The sequence below is a fragment of the Pteropus medius genome, unplaced genomic scaffold (genome assembly GCF_902729225.1).
Source record: "Pteropus medius unplaced genomic scaffold, Ma_sr-lr_union100, whole genome shotgun sequence".
In the NCBI taxonomy this organism is placed as follows: domain Eukaryota; kingdom Metazoa; phylum Chordata; class Mammalia; order Chiroptera; family Pteropodidae; genus Pteropus; species Pteropus medius.
Window position 1 is genome coordinate 24012657 of NW_024350319.1, and position 19571 is coordinate 24032227.

Genomic DNA, 19571 nt, shown 5'->3' on the forward strand with positions numbered 1-19571 from the left:
TTTCTACATAACATGTTGCATGCTGATTCAACTCTAAGTAATCTGCTTTTCCTCTACTCTCTTGCAATTTGATGTCTTCCTGGTTTATCACTTTCCCAGACCCAGAACAGAATGAAGAGATTTGATTTAAAAGGCCTTGCTTTTTTTTGCTTATGGGTTGTTTAATCTTGGAACAGAACATAAAATGAGAATACAAAAAGGAATAAGCCTAAAGGTGTACTTGCTATCAATAAAGAGAGAACAGACATTAGATTTGATGAAAAATTACAACAACCACATCTTAAAATGTTTATATAAACAATCTAAGGAATTACTCCTAAAATCATGTTTAGATAAAACCTCCCTGGAACAGATTTGCAATGTATACAAAGACATATATATCACTCTCTAGTATAAAATTTTTCAAAAAAACACATGGAGAATATAATTTATATTTATAAAGAATGGCTGCATACATAAACGCTAAAAGAAGAAAACAAACTCAGAAAAAAGTAATCAGAGTATACTTCTTACATATAAGGCAACTAATGCCCTAATATCTCAAAATCCTTTACAAAAGGAGATAGCTCAATAAGTTCTAGTTCAGGGTTTTTGGTTTTCGTTTTTTTTTTTTGAATGTTACTTTTTTTTCTTCTTTTTCTTTTCATCTACTTCCATTTTAAGCTTAACTTCTTCAGCTGTAAGAGCTCCCAGTTTCTTATTCTTTGCTTTCTTAATTTTTTCCTTGATGGCAGCCACGTCAACTTTAGTTTCAGTAGAAGCTAGACAAATTAAAAACACAATATATGTAATTCTTTAGGTTTTACCAAATAAAATGTAAAGAATATGTATTTAGAACAATAACTTCAGAATACTGGTATAAATGGAAGGTCATGTTATAAAATATAAAACACCTTCCATGTGCTTAAAAAGTTAGAAATTTCTTTAAGAGAAAAAAAAATCATAAAATAAAGTACTTTAAAATTACGTTAGTGAAAGTATACATGAAAATGGCATTAGTTTAACTCTATGAATCAATTACTGAATTCAACTATACCAAAATTACATTTCCCATTAATTATACTTGAGATTAGATTATTTTTACTCATAATCTTTTCCATATTTTGGAACTTTACAGTACTCATTAATATGCCAATTTTCCATCTTGCATGTTAAAATAATTTAAAATTGCATTTCATGAAAACTATCACTTGTAGCCCTTCTAGCTTCAATAACATTAAGTAATCATTAAGTTATAGGTCAAAATCTACTTCATCTAATACCACATGCAAACTTAAAAGTTTTCAAATATTAGTTCAATGAATAAGTAGAATTTAACAAGATTCTGGTAATAAAAATAGTAATCTTAAAGTATTTAGAGGTCCTTCTAAAAGAACTCAACCATCCAATCAATGCCAAAAGCTTCAACAAAATAGAGAAATGAAGCAGTGAAAACACATAACTTGTTCTTACCATTTAAAGAACAGTATTCAGAGTATAAAAGAATCACAAGATGAAATGTCATCTTACGAACTACCCAACAACTTTAGGAACAAAGATGTGAAGCCTCCACTATAGCAGAATAGCTATCTTCTTAACCCTAATAAACTGAGAGTAAACTACTATTGAACTACCTTCAAAGTATGTAATTGACTTTACAGACTGGAAATATAATGTTTATGACATTTTTAACTTTTACATAGCCAATGATCTACACAGAATATAGTATTTTTATAGCTGTTAACACTGATGTAATATAAGATACTAAAATAGTAATGCTGTATCTGGTTTTGACCAACAGGTCATGTGCAATGCTGCCAATGATACCCCTACCCTCACTGTGCTACTGGGCACTTTGTAGAGTTACTTTAGGAGTAATACAAATGTTACTGGAGGAAAAGAAAATATAAAACGAGGAAAGGATGAATCAAAATGAGGCTAGGACTGGAGAAGACAAGACACAAGAGTGTTTCCTCTGAAGATCTGTTTAACAGACCCTGAACCTTCCTATTTTGTTGGTGTCCTTTAGCTCAAGGTGATAAGAGATCAAACTTTAAGCCTTAGATCACATAAGCAAAGACAAGAAAAGCACAACTTCTGATAAGCTCTTTTTAAGAGACATGTGAGCAGAGTTTAGGGATCTTTACTTTTATTTTTATAGGAGTCACTGCTCTGGTTTATATCTTTCAAAACGAAGAGTCCTTCCCAAGCACAACCAGAGGTCCGGACAGGAGAGGACTATCAGTCTCGGATACTCTTACAAAGGCATTAGGTTTTACCAAATAAAATGTAATGAATATGTATTTAGAACAATAAATTATAAACTACTAAGTTGTAAACTACCTCAGGTGTCTCCTGTCCCTAGGATTAGTGATTAATGAAATGTTAAGAAAACTGATGGAACATATGGCTATTTCTTTAGTTAACACTCAAAGAGATTAAGATAAATTCGCTATGGGTTTACTTTTTATATAACAAACTTTTATATTTTATGAAGAGTTGGAAAACAAACATTACCTTCCCTAGGTTTCACAACTGGTTTTTCTTTAGGTGGAATAAAAGCTTTCTTTCTTTCCTCTTGTCTCTTACTGAGAACTTCTGCTTGTTTGGCCTACATTATTAATAAAAAATACATTAGTAAAACAAGTTATAGTTAAATAAAAATTCAAGTTTCTATGAATTTTGCTATTAACATTGTGAGCTAGACACAGAGTGTTACCTTTATTGCTTCCATTTTCTGTCGCTTCTTTTGACTTGCCTTCAAAAAGTATTCACCACTAGCCAATTCTTTATCAGTCTGTTGAAATAAGTATTTACAATCACATAAGAAATAATGCAGATGAGTCATTTCCTAAGAAAGCCACAATATCCTTGAGGTAAAGACAAAGGGGTCAAAAATCTATGGTTAATTTATAAAGGGAGCAACAAAAAAAAGGAGAAATGTACATTAGGCTGAAGGGAATACAGGTACAGAAGCATGGAGGTAAGAAAATAGGTGATCTGTTCATGAAATACACAACAGACTGCTTTAAGTGGGGTGAATGGTCAATGATTCAGGAAAGATTAAGAGGAAAATGGAAAGACAATTTTAAGGAAGCTTGAAGAAACCTGAATACCTAGTGAAGGAGGTAGGATATGATTTATAAATGACTGAAGTTTTTGAGAAGAGTGAAGAGACTAAAGCAGCATTTTATAAGGTACAGAATAGAGAAGAGATAAAAGCCTAGAATAAAAGTAGTGGCATGCAAAATGAAAAGCAAGAATTGTCAGGACTTGCTGACTAAGGAAATACTTATTAGAGAGAGCTACAGCTCACTCATTCAATATATAGTGAACACTGATAACTGACCTATCTTGCACTTACATAGCATTGTTATATCTAAGGCAATGTTCTAAACTCTTTACAGTTGTAAGCTCTTTACAATTACTAATTCATTTACTTGTCAATAACAATTTTTGAGATAGCTGTTATTATCTCTATTTTATGCATGAGTAAACTGAGGCATGCACGGATTAATTAATTAGCAAACAAGTGGCAGAATGAGCCAATTGAAGCATCACTGTTTCAAGAAGCTTACAGTTGTAGAGGAGAAAGATAAGACAATTACTTATTACAGGTATGGGACTTTATAAGTATAGCAGAGTTATGGAAGCATGTTTTAGTAACTGCATCACTCCACTTTCCCCCAACTATCAGTTTGTTTCTGGCTTCAATTTCTTTCCTTTCTAGAGTTGACCTCATGATCTAACACTTCCATTGTTTTCTCATCATGATGATCATTAACTTTTTTTCCCTTTGACTTTTCCTCAAACCTTCCCTGAAAAACTCCACACACAGGGCTGTGTAGAAGACAAGACAGTATCCAGGAAGGGATAGGTTTACATGCTGAAAACAAAGAACGAGCAGAAAGGGAAGAATAATAAGGGAAGAAATAATAAAGCAAGATCCCTCAGGAGATAGGTAAAGACAGAATTAAAAGAACAGGTAAAGAAAGGATTGATACAGATGGAAAAAAAAAATGGAGGTGAAGGAAGAGGAAGCTGAGAGTTCTTGCCTGAAGGTCTCGAATACTTCAGTAAAATAAAATGCAACGTTATCTGCTAGAGAATGAAGAGGATATACAGAACTGTCAGACAACACTGAGGACCTATCTGGGGTTGAAAACATAAATTTATAGTGGATATAATCCAAAGAGAAGACTTTTTCCACCTATGTTTGGTAGCCACATTATGGGAAAGAAGTCAAGTTTTATGACTGATCCAAGTTTTAAAGTTTGCTGGACAGGTGTGATTGAAGGAAAAGAGAGCATGAAAGAAAACAATGATGGGCAAGAGAGAAAAGGAAATTTTGGAAAGGAAATAAAGCCCGAAGACAGTGACGAAATGGGAGGAATTCATAACTTAGAAAAAGATAGTTTTTAGAATTTAAGATTTTAAAACTGGAGTAGTCATGTAGCTCATGGTTACAGGAATGATGCTAAAGCAGAGTAGAGATACTTGTGGGCTAAATTGTTGAATATTTTATCCACAGAACATTTACAGTGGCTACAGAAACACGAGCAACACCAACCACCTTGACATAGTTTACGCTCACAATGTGAAACCCCCCACTATCTCCATGCACTTAGCTCAAAATAAGCCTATTTACACTTACCTTCAGTTTTTTATATCTCTACACACGTACACAAACACACACACACATCCACACAATACCTAAATTTCCTCAATAAAATTTCTGACAAAACCGATTACAACAGCTTTCTCCTCAAATAACAAAACCGATAACAGTTTTCCCCTCATGTAACAAAATTCAGCATTTAATACTAACCTGACTTTCTGGCTGTGGTGGTGGGAATGGTGTATACTCTTTCTTAACAGTTTTTTTCTTCGGTTCCTTGCGTTTATTCACATTTTTGTGCTTGAACTGTGGCAAAAATCTTTCCCAACTTTGTGATCTTAATTCAGAATCTTTTGCCAACTCTCGTTTAATCATTAAGGTCTTTAGTCATGCAATGTATGAATGTAAAAATTTTTAATTGTAAAAGTCATACATTTGTCAAATGAACACATTACAAATGTTGTTCTTATAAATAATAAAATTAACAGAAGTAGTTCTTCTGGTAGAATTAAACTAATTCCATTAAAAATGTAATCTTAAACATGCATACTTAACCAAGCATCAGAAAATCATTAGAAATTTAGATTAAGAAATGCAGAACTGTTAAAATAAATTGAGATGAAAATTAGACTAATTCAGCTTTTCAACCATTATTTCATTGAAAAAAATAACAGCAGAGACAGTTCTTAATAATGTTCCCTGCAAACAGGAGACTTTCAGTAGCAATCGAAATATCACAGGAGAAAAAAAAGCAAACTTTCTCATGATCAGATAAAACCAATATTCTCACATTTCCCCCATTCCATTTGAATTTTATAGACATTGAAACATCAGAGGATGCAAACCGGGCATCAGATACACGACTACCTCTCTTTATCTTTAATGTCCCAATATAAGTCAAACTTGTTCGACTTAACTTCATCAAGTTCAAGTGGACTGCTCAACAAATACCCATCCATAAAATAGCACATTATACCATGGTTACATTTCCAAGTATAATCATGAAACTTGTGTACACAGGGAAGTAACAGGTCTCTCTCAAACGGCTAACACTAAACAATTTGAGTGTTAAATTCCATAAAATAAAGATTTTAATGCAATTTGAAATATTCCAGGCTTTAACAGAAAAAGGTAAGATTCTAAAAGATCACATCTTTTAACATAGTACATAGACTCATAATCTAAAAAAAAAACAAAAAAACAACAACAACAAAAAAAACTGGATTGATATGATCTATGACAAATTCTATGAAGCTTTCCTTGTATTAGAACTATATAATACATTAGAGTGACCCCATCAATACTGGGCTCCACAAAGACCTACGCATCCAAGGAAGTAACAACAGGACTGAGCGCTGAGTGGACTGAATTCTGCTTCTAATTTACCCAAAATAACTCTGGCTTTATCTGTTTTCTATACTAGACTATCATAAAAAATATAATTTCAAGAAAACTTTCTTTAGCTAAAAGAGGTCTGACAACCACTGTTAAAGCAATATATAATTAATACTCACTTTAATATTATAAATTGGATGAATATTCTTCATGGTATCTAGGACTACTTTCCGAACCTGAAATTTGCAAAGAAAAATAAATTAGTTACTTATAAAGATTTTAATGAACTAGCTAGAAGGTAGAAGGCTGTTAATATATTACAACAATATCCTATGAACCAGGCAATGGCTACCAAATGAATATAATAGTTCTTTCAACTGCTCTTAGTGGTTGCTAGATCTTTCAATAACAGTCAACCTCTTTTGGGTACAATGAAGTTTCTCAATTGTACTATGAAAATGTGACACATACAACTAGTACGACACTCTGGAAGGTAACAATTTTCCTGTTCCAGCTTCCTCATTTGTAATATGGAAATGAAAATACCTCAAGAGTCTGTTGTAAGAATTAAGTAAGATAATATATTTTGACTCTATAAAACTATAAAGTATTCAATATATTTAAGTTATCATTGCTGCATGAGAACAGAACGGATAATTCACAAGAATGAGGTCCAACAGAGTTACTATTAAAGTCCTTGGAAAGGAAGCAAGACTTCACAGCCAGATCCACACAACAGCAGCATCAAAAGGAGATTTTCTCATAACATTTGACAAGTTAAATAAAATGTTCATGAAAACATTAAGTAAACATTACATAAATTCCAACTAAAGAAAATGGATCTTAAAGGAAAAGAAGCTTTCAAAGTCTGACCTCTACTGGCTGTATATGTTACTGCAAATAACAAGATCTGTCAATTCTCCTACATCATGTTTTTCATACATGCTACAGACTAAGAACTTGAATACCCATTTAAAATTTGTAGTGAATGGAGTGATGGTTTTCAAACTTTCTGAGAAATAGATGTCTCTGTAATTGTCAAAAGTTGGTATAGTACGTTAGAGCTCAAGAGCTATGATTCTCTCAAATTCCAAATGAAATACAAAGTATTTGCTAATGGGAAATCAAACAAAGCACATTCTAAAAAAATACAATAATTATTAAACAATATATTATCCAATAAACTATTATGTTATAATCAAATTATTTAACTTGTTCTTGGCTGAAAATTAACTGAAGATACTTAAGTTCTCACCTCTTTTAAGCCACTAAAAGGTCCAATGGCTGAAACTGTGTTTCCCTGAACCATAATATAACAGTTTGTTAAGAGTTCCAATGCCTATATTAAAAGAACAATAAGTTGAAATTCAGTTGAAATATGAACGATTAATGATGGAGGAGGATACTCAAGCTTTCTACTGATAAAATTACCTTCAGTGTAGATCCTTTGGGACCAATAAGACGCTGTCTTCTTTTTACAAATCTTTCTTTATTTCTTACTAAAGAACCTATTTTAATGATGTCACATGCAACATCATCCTGAAGAATTCGTACTGCCTTTTGAAAAAATAAAGAAAATAGCTCATCAATATTTGTTACAAATATATTTTTCAAAGCCCACACTGACATCTAAGCACAATAATGAAAATTCTATGTAGGGAGGAAGAAAGGGAGGCAGGCAGGGATGGACAGGTGCAATGTTATATGTTGTCTTGAATGCTAGCACAAATAAAGCAAAATCTCAATAACTCTAAATTTACCTGTTCAAATGAAACACTCCTTGCTAATAGTTTTATTAGGTCTCTGGCCCTAATGATGATATAAGGATCAAAAGTCTTCTTTGTTGTACAAACAGTCATGCTGCCCTCGATCAGGTCCAGGGTTGCATTAACATGCTAGAAGAAGTAAAGAGCAAACAAGCAGTTGTCTAAAAATGAATTTAATTTTAGATAATTATAGAGCCTATTCTAATCTATTAATTACTGTGAATTAAGCTCTCTCTAAAATTCTATCAACTCCCTCCCTGAAGAAGGTAGGTAGTTAATATAAAAAATTCTTGATTATTTTCATACTTCAAAGAATACAGAAACTTAGGCAACTGAAACCATTTATACTTACTTGACTTTAAAAAACTTTTTACTTATTGGGATAAAGATTATATCAATCCAAATAAGGCCTGACTTAAGACTTAGCTAAGGTAAAAAAATATATAAAGATACGTGGGCTCAACTCTAATCTAACATTTGTTCCTTAGGGTGAACATGGGCTTTTCCTTTCAAGCTTTTTTCAGGCTGGTATGTATTTTCTAAGTATAAAGTAAAAATAAATGATCATAGGTTCAGAAAGAAGCGATAATTACGCATCAACTCTCAATAGTAAGAACCAGATTTCAACAAAGTAAATAAACATGCTAGTTTCTGACTTGCGAGCATATTCTGAAAAATATTTCAACATAGTAAATGAAGAAATATTCAACAGAAGGTTGAGTCTCTAAGAGTTTACAAAAAAAAAAAAAAAAAAAGAGTCCAATCTCAGATGTAGACAGCAGTAAAATACTGCTTGCAGTTTGCTGAGCCACCCTCATACCCAATGGGCACAAACGATTACAGAGCAGTCCCACAGTTCAAGAAATATATTTTATATCACAACTTAGTACATATATAAATATATACACACATATAAATGAACCAAAAGCTTCGTAAAATGATCCTTACTACATATGATACATTCATTTTTTAAAGACTCATTATACTCACAAATCCATTAATGGATTTCAACCCACAGTTTGAAAAACAAAAATACACTGTTCTAGGTGCATGGCAGCAGCAACAAATAGGAGAAAGTTGGCACATCCACATCTTCCATTTAAAATAAAAATCAAGCAATTAGACAGAAATAAGCCTCAACTCAAACTGTACAGGTACATGGCAACCACCATAGCAAACAGTAGGCATCCTAAAACTTGAAGTTCACAGATGAGTTTCAGACAGTGCATGAAATCTTTACAATTTTAAACGTATGTAAATTTTTCAAAGTAATCTATTACACAACTAGAGACAAATGGATTACAAGAATAAAGCTTATCGAGGCTGTTTAAAATACCAAAAGAACAAAATTTACCAGTTACGCCAGCATCTTTAAAAAAAATCCACCAGCACACATATACTTACTTAAAAGTGAGAGTATAAGCAAGAGCAAAATCTCAAAGAAATATAGAAAAAATATGCATACATGTTCATTCAAGGCTTTCTGTACCAAGGGCCAGCACTCTTTCAAGTAAGCCTCTCTATATTTTGGGAACAAAGTTGCAAAACTGCTCTCCTCCAAGAGTCCTCTGGGATTGTCCTCTTTAGAAAAAGCTGGTTCCTTCCAACCATCAGGAACAGTGAGGAGTTCTGATTCATCTACAGGAAAAAATTTACGCATCAGATTTTAACCTACTTTTGGACACTTTCTGAACATTTATATGCATACACTTACAAGCTTCCCAATATTCTCCTTGCATTTCTTCTTATGCCTTTCAGATTATTCAACAGTCAAAGAACAGCCCTCTATCATTATCATCAACACACTGTATTCAAATGAACTGTAAAGAGTTCAGTCTCTTCCTACGACAAAGTTCCTTAAGCTGCCCTTCTTGGATCCACACTAATTAGCATATGCCTGACAGATAGTGGGTACTCAAGAAACTTTTATTACAATATGCTATGTTAGAGTTGAAGATTCAAATACCACTTTGTTTATAAGACTTTTAAATATTTTCTGATTTTACTGGTGAAGCCTGAATATGTGTATATATGTATATATTTGCATGTGTGTGCATGCATGTAAAACTTTTAAAAGTTGATATTCTGGTGTACACTTTCAGTTAATAATCACTGGTAAGGGTTTTAGGCTTTCCAAAATTTTCATGTTCCTTATTTCTGTATACTCTTCATGACAACTATTAAAGGTGGGACGAACCAGTACTATATTTTCTTTTTATAAGACTATCAGTCCAAAAAAGTGAGTGGCGTAAGGGTACACAAAGGTCTCCTCTCATTAAATCAAAATGCCTCTGAAAGGCCATAGCTTATCTCCCACATTGTTTATCAAAACTCCTGGTCCTGGATTTTATGAACCTCTTAAATCCAACAGCTATACTTTAAAACAATACTACTCAAAGTATGACCCATAGCCCTGCACCATCGGCATAAGCTCCAAGTGTGTTAGAAATGCAATTCTTGACCTCCACCCCAGACCTACTGAATCTGAATTTCAGGGATGAGGCCCAAGAATCTGTTTTAACAATCTCATCAGGAGATTCTAAAGTCTGAGAAGCTGGTCTTCACAATCTATATTAGCTACCCCAGTCATGTAAACATGCTGTTTCTTATACTCACATCCATTCTGCTATTTCTGGTTCAAATCACAGAGAATTAGCTAGTCTTCATATAACATTCACTTCTCAACAACCTCAAGATCTACAACTATCATTACTTAATATACACATCTGACCAAATCCTTACCCAATTTAAACACTTCAATGGCCATGGGGGAAAAAAAAAATTGGTGAAAAATACACAGGCAGTTCACAACAGAGGAAGTACAAACAGCCCAAAAACATATGAAAAGATGTGCAACCTCGCTAGTAATAAAGTTCATTATTCCCAACTAGATACTATTTTATACTTACCAAAATGACAGAAATTCAAAATTTAGATAATGCCGTGTTAGTTTGTATGTAGAGCAATGAGAACTCTCATCCACTACTAGTGGGAGTGTAAACTGGCACAAAACTTTTGGGAAAGATTTAGCATCACCTGCACATATTCTGCACTTCAAGGATTCTAGTCTCATGTACAAAACCTAGAGAACTCTTGAACAAGTAAACCAGGAGATATGTGCAAAGATGTTTAGAGCAGCATTGTTTATAATAGCAAACAATGAAAACTGTCCAAATGTCTACCGATGGTAGAATGAAAATGTAAATTAGTGTATATTCATACAAGGGAACATCATATAGTAGTGGGAAAAAAAACCAGCTTCAAGTATTGCCCAGATTGTTAAAACAAAGTTAAGCCTAAGAAGCAAGACAGAGAAGAAAGCCTAAAATCCTTTCATTCGTATATAATTCAAAACCAGGCAAAATTAAATCATTTTGTGCATAGGTGATAAAAGAACAGAGTGATCAACACGATTTAGAACAGTTACTTCATGTCTCACAAAGAAAAAATATGATCTGAGCTGTGCTTGCAGGAAGGTTTTGCGGTATGGTAATACTTTATTCTGCTCAATGGTCTGAGTGCTCCTTTATCACATTTTTTTCTTTAAGCTGTACATATACCGTACTCTGCTAGGTACATTCATAATTAAAAACAACAAAACATCTTTAATACCTTTCTAATGCCTATGGAATGACGAGTTCAAAGATTTTTAACACTTACAATAAGGATGGTTGCTCAGGCCCTGGGCTCGTCTCTTCCCGTCATTCATACTAAAGAAAATGGGTAAAACCTGACTATAAAGCAAAACAATTTAAAAGCAAGGCAATCTAATGAGTAGGAGCTATGTCATCTGATATTTTAGCAATCTGACAAACAGGAATAGTGATAAACGTCCCAAAATTTCTTCACTGAGAAACTAGCGTTCAGGACACGCCAGAAATCTCCTCCTCCATCATCGTTACGTCTGTCTCACTTCTTCATTATCAGCGTTTACGCAAATACATAACGACCTCCTACTCCTACCGCATCCCTCATTTTATCAACAACTTCCAGTCTTCGCCGCGAGTCTAAGGTCCGGCAGTACCCTCTGCAATTTCTTAGTTCTCATCATTTTATGGAAGACGAATTCCGCAACATTTTCACTTTGGGGGCCTCTAGCAAAAGCGATTAGTTAGCAACACGTGGCCAACACCATATCGGCCAGAGGTTTCGCAGGTCCAGTCAATACCCCCAAACGCCAACAACTATAGGCACTCAACTTTAGAGAACGGTCTCAATGCGTCCTCACACGTTCCCAGCAAGCGAAAGAAAACAACTGCAACTCAACATCCAAAGCCAAGCTTTAGTTCTCACACAACCTTACCTCGGTCATCCGGCTTCGGCTTCTGGTTACGAAGTTCACTTTTCCCAGGCGCTCTGGTCGGCTCGTTGACTGTGGAGGACGCCATCTTCAATTCGCTTCCTGGGTTACCGGAAGTGGAACTGTTCTTAAACTCTTCCGGCTAGAGTCCCTATACTCAAAATGAGTTCCGCCGACTCAGACGACATCTGCGCAGTCTCCGTGCATACGTACGCTTGAGCCCGCGTATTTGCACAAACTACAGCGTTTCTCCATTGGCCACATCGGAGGCTGCTTTTCCAGGATGTCCTGCAGCCATGGAGTTTGACTGCGTGCCGGAAATTGTAGTTCAGCACGGTGAGCAAGTTGTAGACGATTTTATCTGTAGTTTTTCCGTGGCCTCAGAGTCTAACCTGGGACGACCGACTCCACGGTTTTCGCTGCAGAGTGCAACCTATCATTGATGTCACTCATCCATAATTATTTGTATGATCGTCATAGATGTGGTAGGCGTTGGGAGGAGATACGAATATGAGAATACATGGGTCTCGGCAGGAAGTAATAGCTACCATTTATTGCTAGACTACTTTGCGTGAGGTACTTTATGTGCATTATATCTAATCCTTAAAACCAAAGTTGTAAAACGAGGAGACCAAAGTTAAAACAAGATTGATAATTTTTTGGAAGATAAGTTTTAAAAATTCTTATTTTTGATGGTAATTTTCTACGGTCTTGGTATTTCTCTTTCCTAGCCAGAAAGATCGTAATTAAGTAACACTTCTGAATTGGGGAACCAAGAATTCCCAAAATGACTAACTCCTGTCTACTCCAACACTGCATGTGGCTGACTTCAAGATTGAGGTTCATCACTGCTATAAATCTTTACACTTCTGGGAATCTAAAAGTTTTTAGACTCGCTAAAGATAAACCTTCTTTTAATGATTGGTCTTATTGCTTGCCTTTAAAAAATTTTTTTTCTGCAGCACAAATAGGGAAAGTTTGATAGATTGAATTTCTTGCATCAGTGAAATGGGGAACATTTATCTGAAATCCACTATTGTGTATCTTCTATAAAAGATTTTTATAAGGTACATGTATAAAACAGACTACTACTTAGGGACAAGATCTCAAGATGCATTATTATGTTAAGATTTTTGTTTTTATCCTGTGTGTCTTATAAAAGCAGTGATTTCATAGACATATTCTTAAAACTTGCTCAAAAAATGACAATTCCCTATAATAGAATAAATAACAGGTGGAAGTTACAAAATGAGAAGCAATTCCTTCAACGTTCCCAGAAACCCTATGAAGCAGGGTTTGTTTGTTTGTTTGTTTGTTTGTTATCTTTATTTAAGGAACTCAGTCACTAAGAAGTTGTGAGTTAGACTTCAAGTCCAGGCAATCTGACCATTAGTACCTCTGTTGCGAGGGCTGGGTTCTCAGTCTTATAGCTTTTGGACTGGAGCTACAACAGCAGCCCTTCTCTGGGTCTCCAGTCTGCTGGCCTATTCTGAAGATTTTGAACTTTCTAGGCTTCCATAATCATATGTATCTACTGTCTATATATTCTGTTCTCTGGAGAATCCTGACTAATACAGCAGTTTATAGTAGAGCAAATCCAAATGGCTGATAAACATTATACTCAAACTCATTCCTGTCAGAAAAGTATATAGATATAACAATGAAAAATAATTTCTCACCAGATTGGCACAAAAGAAATAATAAAAATATTTTTATGATAATCTGGAGGAAAGAGCACTCTCATACAGGCAATTTAAATAACAATACAGTTGTAAATTTATCACAATTTACATGATTTTATTTTAATATCTTTGGAAATCTGAATATAAAAATGTACTCAAATCTACAAAGTTATTCCCAGAAATTGCACAAATAAGACCAAAAAGAGAAAGACTGCTTTCTCTAGTTTCTTGATGCAAATCTGGCCTGGAAAGTCCTCTCTGGGTCACAGAAACAACAGGCCGACCCATTTTGACTGTAACTTTTCCCTCGCTTGGCCTCTTAAGCAACCTGGACCCATATGCAGCCATCCTAGAGGTGATGTGTTCCACCAGCTCTTAACCTGCTTGGTCATTTTCCCATGCAAAGCAAATTGGCTTCACAACTCTTCTTTGGAATTAGAAACCCGAATTCTCACAAAATGAACCCAGAGGGTATGGGCAGAGAAGTCAGGATGTGCCTTAGCAATGTCTGGGGAAATGTACTTAGCTTTTATTAAAAAGAGCAGTAACACTGGTCAAATAAACATGATTTATTTTCCATTTAACATTTTTATACTCATTTACTGAGGATAAAAATGATTTTTCCACAGTAATCGATTTTTTTTTAAATAAGCAGTCGAGAGAATTTCTCACATAGAGTTGAACATTTTTTATTTTCTAATATACATAAACTGCTTTCTATTCCAGTCAACCTCACAGAAGATTTATAATCTTAAATCAACATTTATCTGTCAAAATCAATAACAGTAATAATTATTATGGCTGTAAAAATAAGACCTCTTCTAACTCCAAGTGATTACATAATAAAATAGAGATCTAGTGGTAACTGTCAAGAAGAAACAACACAATAAACCAGCACCTCTATAAACTAATCATGTTATTAACCTATATTTAGAAAAATGTCAATAAAAGTGTGGTGTTCTGCATCAAAGCCTAGGAAACCTGGGAATCTAAAAGAGAGAGCAAATTTGAAAAGCATTCAAGCAATCATGGACTGTTTTCTGCTGTGCAAAAAGATGTTTCATTTGTCATTACTGTGGTTCATGCTGACAAGAAATATCCTTGCAGGGTATCCACCTCTTCCTGCAAAGTTTGTTGTAGCCAACTCTAGATTAGGAGATATGGTGTACTGCTTTGGCTGCTAACCAGCTATTTGATCTTGGATAAACACTTAACTAACTTCTGTTTCTTCAATTGTACAATTAGTGAGTTAAGCTAGATTACTATTTCTTAAACTTTAGCCAACCTCAGAATCAAGTGGAGGGTTGGCCCCACTCCCAGTTTATAGTTCAGTTGGTCTGGGGTAGGTAGGACCTGACAACAAAGAATTTTTCAACCCCAACATGTTGATAGTGCCAAGGTTAAGAACCTGGAGTCTATAGATGTCCTTAATTTCTGTGATTCTACTTCAGAGGACCAGTAAGTGCTTTCCTCCTAACCAGGCATGCCATGAAAGCAATGTTATTTTCCACTCTTTTTACCTACTTAGGGCAGAACTTGCCTGATATCAAACGCCAAAGTTTCCAGGTGGCTGTTTATTATTATGTGGGGCTCCTTGGTGGGCAATCCTGCTCCATGTCTCTCAACTCTGCCCCTGTCATTCTGGAATTCAGTTGTCTCATTACTGGAACAAACAATGGAAATTGTACATGCGGTGGATGCTTGGGGTCTAAAGACATTCATTCTACTTGAATATTAGTCTCTTCAGGCCCCAGGCATACAAAATATTAATATTACATTGGGAATCTAATCTAGCCTTTCTTACTATTTCCTGGGCAGTTTTTGCTCTTTCTCTTCCTGAATTGTTCTTATTGGTAAGCAACAGCTTTGATTTAATTTTTAGGATAATATTCTCCCTAAAGGGAAGCTGGAACACATTTTACGGTATTAGATTCCACATAACAACAGAAGGCTTTTTAATGCATGCATGAATATTCAAGATTTAATCAGTGGCATATGAAATGTAGTGATACTGCTGAGAATTATTATTTTATGCAAATAGAACAAGCAAAGTACGATCTTTTATTTGTTTACATGTCACTGGAGGAATATTTGAACTTTTTCAGGAAGCAGATTTCTGGTCATTTTTTAAATCTATATGCCTCTCCCATCCTTCAGTGGTAACTGTAGATGGCCTGTGATGAAATGAACTTTTTAGATGAAAAGTATTTTAAACATGTAGTGGGTTTATATTTAAACAAGTCATTTCATGATGTTAATAAGATGGTAACATTGCTTCTTTATTGTTTTAAATTCTCTAATTAAAAAGTCTAGCACCTGACACACAGAGACATGAAAATTCAGACTTTAACACTACATTTTTGCTTTGATCACCTAAAAGTGATTTTAACCTCTTTTGGTTCACCAATACTTTACTCATGTGATGAAATCTATGGACCCTTTCCCCAGAAAAGGACATGTATTGGGGTACATATAATATTTACCCACAATTTGATGGGATGTTCACATATCTATCACTCTTCCATTAAACCCTGGAGGATCAGGCTATTAGGTTAAGGACTCTGCCTTAGAGCAACATGGAAGAAGTGTCTCATAAGCCCAGATCTGATCTCAAGTACTCGAGTCCCCTGTCCTTAGAGCTTCCCAGGAGAAGCAGAGGAGATGAAGGGGCTCCTTTACCTTAATAAATAAGCACATGCCTTTTACAATGAGAATTTTAGTATGCTTTCATACTTGCATATAGGTATACTTCTCAACATTCTTTTGACTTCCAAGTTATCAAAACTCAAAGTAACAAAAGAAGGGGACTTATTGTCCTACATAGCTGAGAATGGGATCTAGGACCTTAACATTATGTCATAGAGACATTTATGCACTTTCTCAATCGCTCTCTCTTCCTCCCTCTCCCTCTCCTCTTGCCTGCTCCACCCACTATCTTTTGGCTTTGCTTTTTCTGTGTTGTCTTCTGAAGCAAAGCTGTCTACCAGCAGCTCCAGGATTAAATCTTCAATAGAAGAAGAGTTTCTTTCTTCCTAAGAGTTCCATCAAAAGTCCCAGAAAGACTCTCTGTAGCCATTCCTAGATCCCTGCGGGACCCAGAGGTGAATCACACCCATGTAAACCATGTGGGCTGGGAATGGGAAGGAATGACTTCTAAGTGAAAATTGAGAACTGTTGCTAAAAGAACGAGAATGGATGCAGGCCAGAGAAGCAAAAACAACGTGTACTGCGGTAAGTGTAGTAAGTTATCTAAGGAATTAATACATTTTCAGGTTTTATTCATCACCATCCCTCATTCCCATGCCACCATTTTATTAAAAGTAAGCCACACACTTAAAGAATTACTTAGGCCCAGTAACAAGATAGATGGAGAAGGTATTTGCTAAAATTTTATTTGAGGAAGTGAGGGTAATAGTTTTACATATTTGCTGTGAGGTTTTAAAACATGCATTGATTAGTCTAATAAGTCGGTCTATATATCTCCAGGCACGTGTGGTGATACTTAAAATGTGATCTGCTCTAATAGTGGTGTAACCCCCTTTAAAATGATTATTCCCCCATGTAGCATTTTTCCCTACAGGAAATGGCTGTATTTTTTTTTTTAATTTAAAAAGAATAAAAAAGGAAAATGCAAGGAATTATGCAACCATCATCCAAGACTCATCCACCTGTAATTAATAAATGTTAACATTTTTGTCATTTTTGTTCTAGCTTTACATAAATGTGTATATAATAAAATCTTACATATATGCAAAATGAAGTCACTCTCTCCACAGTCCTATTTTTCTATTTTCTAGAGGCAATAACTATACGATTATATTTTTTAATGAACTATTTCGGATTTATAAAAAGGCAGATAGACTAATATAACAAATGCTTTGTAGTCATAATTAAACTTAAAACATAAAATATTGCCAATTAAAGCCCTTGTGCACTCCTCTCTAATTTCATTCCTCCCCTTTTCCATCAGAGGTGATCACTCACATGTGTTGGGTGTTGATCACTTCCATGTATATTTCTGTTTGTATGGCTACTATATACTCACTCACAGACACGTACAAACAATCTTTAAACAAGACAAAATAGGCTTTAAATATTTTACATATGACCTATTTACACATTATATATTAATAAATATGTATACAATTATAAGTATTTTATATACATATAAAGTATATATACAAACATATATGCTGTATGTACTTGTGCAACTTGCTTTTTTTTATGGAATAGTTTGTTTTGAGATATACTGAGTCCTTGTAATTCTAGTTTATTCATCCATGGTATATAACTTTTGAAATTAGTTTGTAAAAGACATAGCAGCTTCTCTCTCTTCCTCTCCCCTGCCCCTTCCTGCCTCCTTTCTCTCTCTCAGATGTTTGCCTCTCTCTCAGTAGCTGGAAGAAGCCATCTACTATGTCTTGAGCAGCCCTATAGGGGAGTCCATGTGGGAGGGAACTGAAGCTTTCTCCCATCAGACTCATGAGAGAGCTTGGAAGAACATCCTCCAATCTAGTCAAGCTTTCAAATGACTGTAGCCCTGACATCTTTATTGCACCCTCCTGAGAGACCCTGAGCCAGAAGCATCCAGCTAAACTGCTCACAAATTCCTGACCTTCAGAAACTATATAAATGTTTGTTATTGTAAACTGATAATTTTTACGTGTACATAAACAGTATTGAAGTAAGTCTAAGCATTTATCAAAACATCAGATTTGATGGGGTATGGAAATGACTGACACTTTTTCTCAGAAGGAATATTTTTTCTTGACTCTTGCCACTAGAGGGCAAAATGGCCCCAAACGATGGCTTGAGTTAACAAAAGACTTTCTATTTCCATAGAATAGCAGATGTCAGAGATGCAAAAAACCTTAGAGATCATGTGGTCTAGTTTTGTTAAGTCGCAGGTAGAATCGTAACACCCAGAGGTATTAACTGATGTGTGAAGTCACACAGACTTAGGTCTAAATGTGCAAATTCAGCTGCATTTAATAACATGCAGATCTAGTAACTTAATCAAGTGTTGTTTTTAAAAACCACAAGGTATAGAATAAAGAGAGAGGGCTTTTTAAAAAAATCCTCTCTGTCTTAATAATATTTCTAAGATCAAAAACTTATAATAACAACTATTCCCATTTATCGGGAACCTATTATGAGGCACTTATCATACATTATGTGCTACGTGTCTCCATTTAATCTGTACAACAGACCTTTGAAACATACCCGTCAATGCATGAGGGCCAGGACATATAGCTAGAAAGAAGAATAACAAATTTGAATTTAATACAGGTTAAATCTCATTACAATGATTTTGGGGGGACAATTCAGTTTTGATTTTACCAGAAGTTTTTTCTCCTAGGACTATTTTAAAATGTTAAGGCATGTAAGTGGTTGCCGTATAGCATTGGAAGAGAAAAGAGAAAATAATCTTAATGACTCGTTTTTTCCCAGAACATTTCTCTCTGTCTCCGTCTCTGTCCCTCCCTCTCTCTCCCTTCTCTCGCCTGCTTTCAGTAGCATGTATGCCCTTCTCTCTCTCTCCTCTCTCTCTCACACACACACACACACACACACACACACACACACACACACACTCTCCCATATACCTTAGTTGCCTCTTCCCTTCATTCAAGCTGACCAGCTATATGATCTTCGTTCACCTTCATAGAGATTCATTTTTTTCAGTCTTCATTCCTAAAATGAAAATACACCTACTTCCTTCAAACTCTCAACAGGGCTGTTGTGATGATTAATGAGGGTCTTTTTGTATCCCACTGGATTTTGTAGAAGACAGGTGTTTAATAAAGCTGAAGAATCATTATAATGGTAATTAGTCATAATTTAGGACAGATGGTCAGGTGTCTGGAAATAGTGACTTGGCTGGAGCTGTC

The 19571-nt window shown here is 34.9% G+C and overlaps 1 protein-coding gene and 1 long non-coding RNA gene across 5 annotated transcripts in view; one reads left to right on the forward strand and one right to left on the reverse strand.

The window, feature by feature from the left end:
* Window positions 1–274: 274 nt before the first annotated feature.
* KRR1 (KRR1 small subunit processome component) lies at window positions 275–12151 on the reverse strand. Of its 3 annotated transcripts, XM_039838876.1 has the most exons (11): window positions 12002–12114; window positions 11359–11408; window positions 9164–9336; window positions 7693–7827; window positions 7364–7489; window positions 7188–7271; window positions 6112–6168; window positions 4808–4978; window positions 2699–2776; window positions 2497–2590; window positions 275–761 (listed from the first exon to the last, which is right to left on the reverse strand). In XM_039838876.1, exons 2-11 carry the CDS (start codon window positions 11405–11407, stop codon window positions 619–621), a joined length of 1110 nt encoding a protein of 369 aa, XP_039694810.1. In that variant the 5' UTR covers window position 11408; window positions 12002–12114; the 3' UTR covers window positions 275–618. The 3 variants fall into 3 exon arrangements, with proteins under 3 accessions (XP_039694810.1, XP_039694809.1, XP_039694811.1); XM_039838875.1 differs by lacking the exon at window positions 11359–11408 and having other exon boundaries at window positions 12002–12151; XM_039838877.1 differs by lacking the exons at window positions 7188–7271; window positions 11359–11408 and having other exon boundaries at window positions 12002–12151.
* A 29-nt stretch (window positions 12152–12180) lies between these two features.
* LOC120583355 (uncharacterized) overlaps window positions 12181–19571 on the forward strand; it is a 36356-nt gene continuing 28965 nt past the window's right edge. The window contains exons 1-2 of one of the 2 annotated variants that reach the window (XR_005647776.1): window positions 12231–12334; window positions 16652–18333. This is a non-coding gene — a long non-coding RNA (uncharacterized LOC120583355). Of the gene's footprint in view, window positions 12335–16651; window positions 18334–19571 lie in introns of those variants that run through there. The other variant, XR_005647775.1, reaches the window with a different exon arrangement.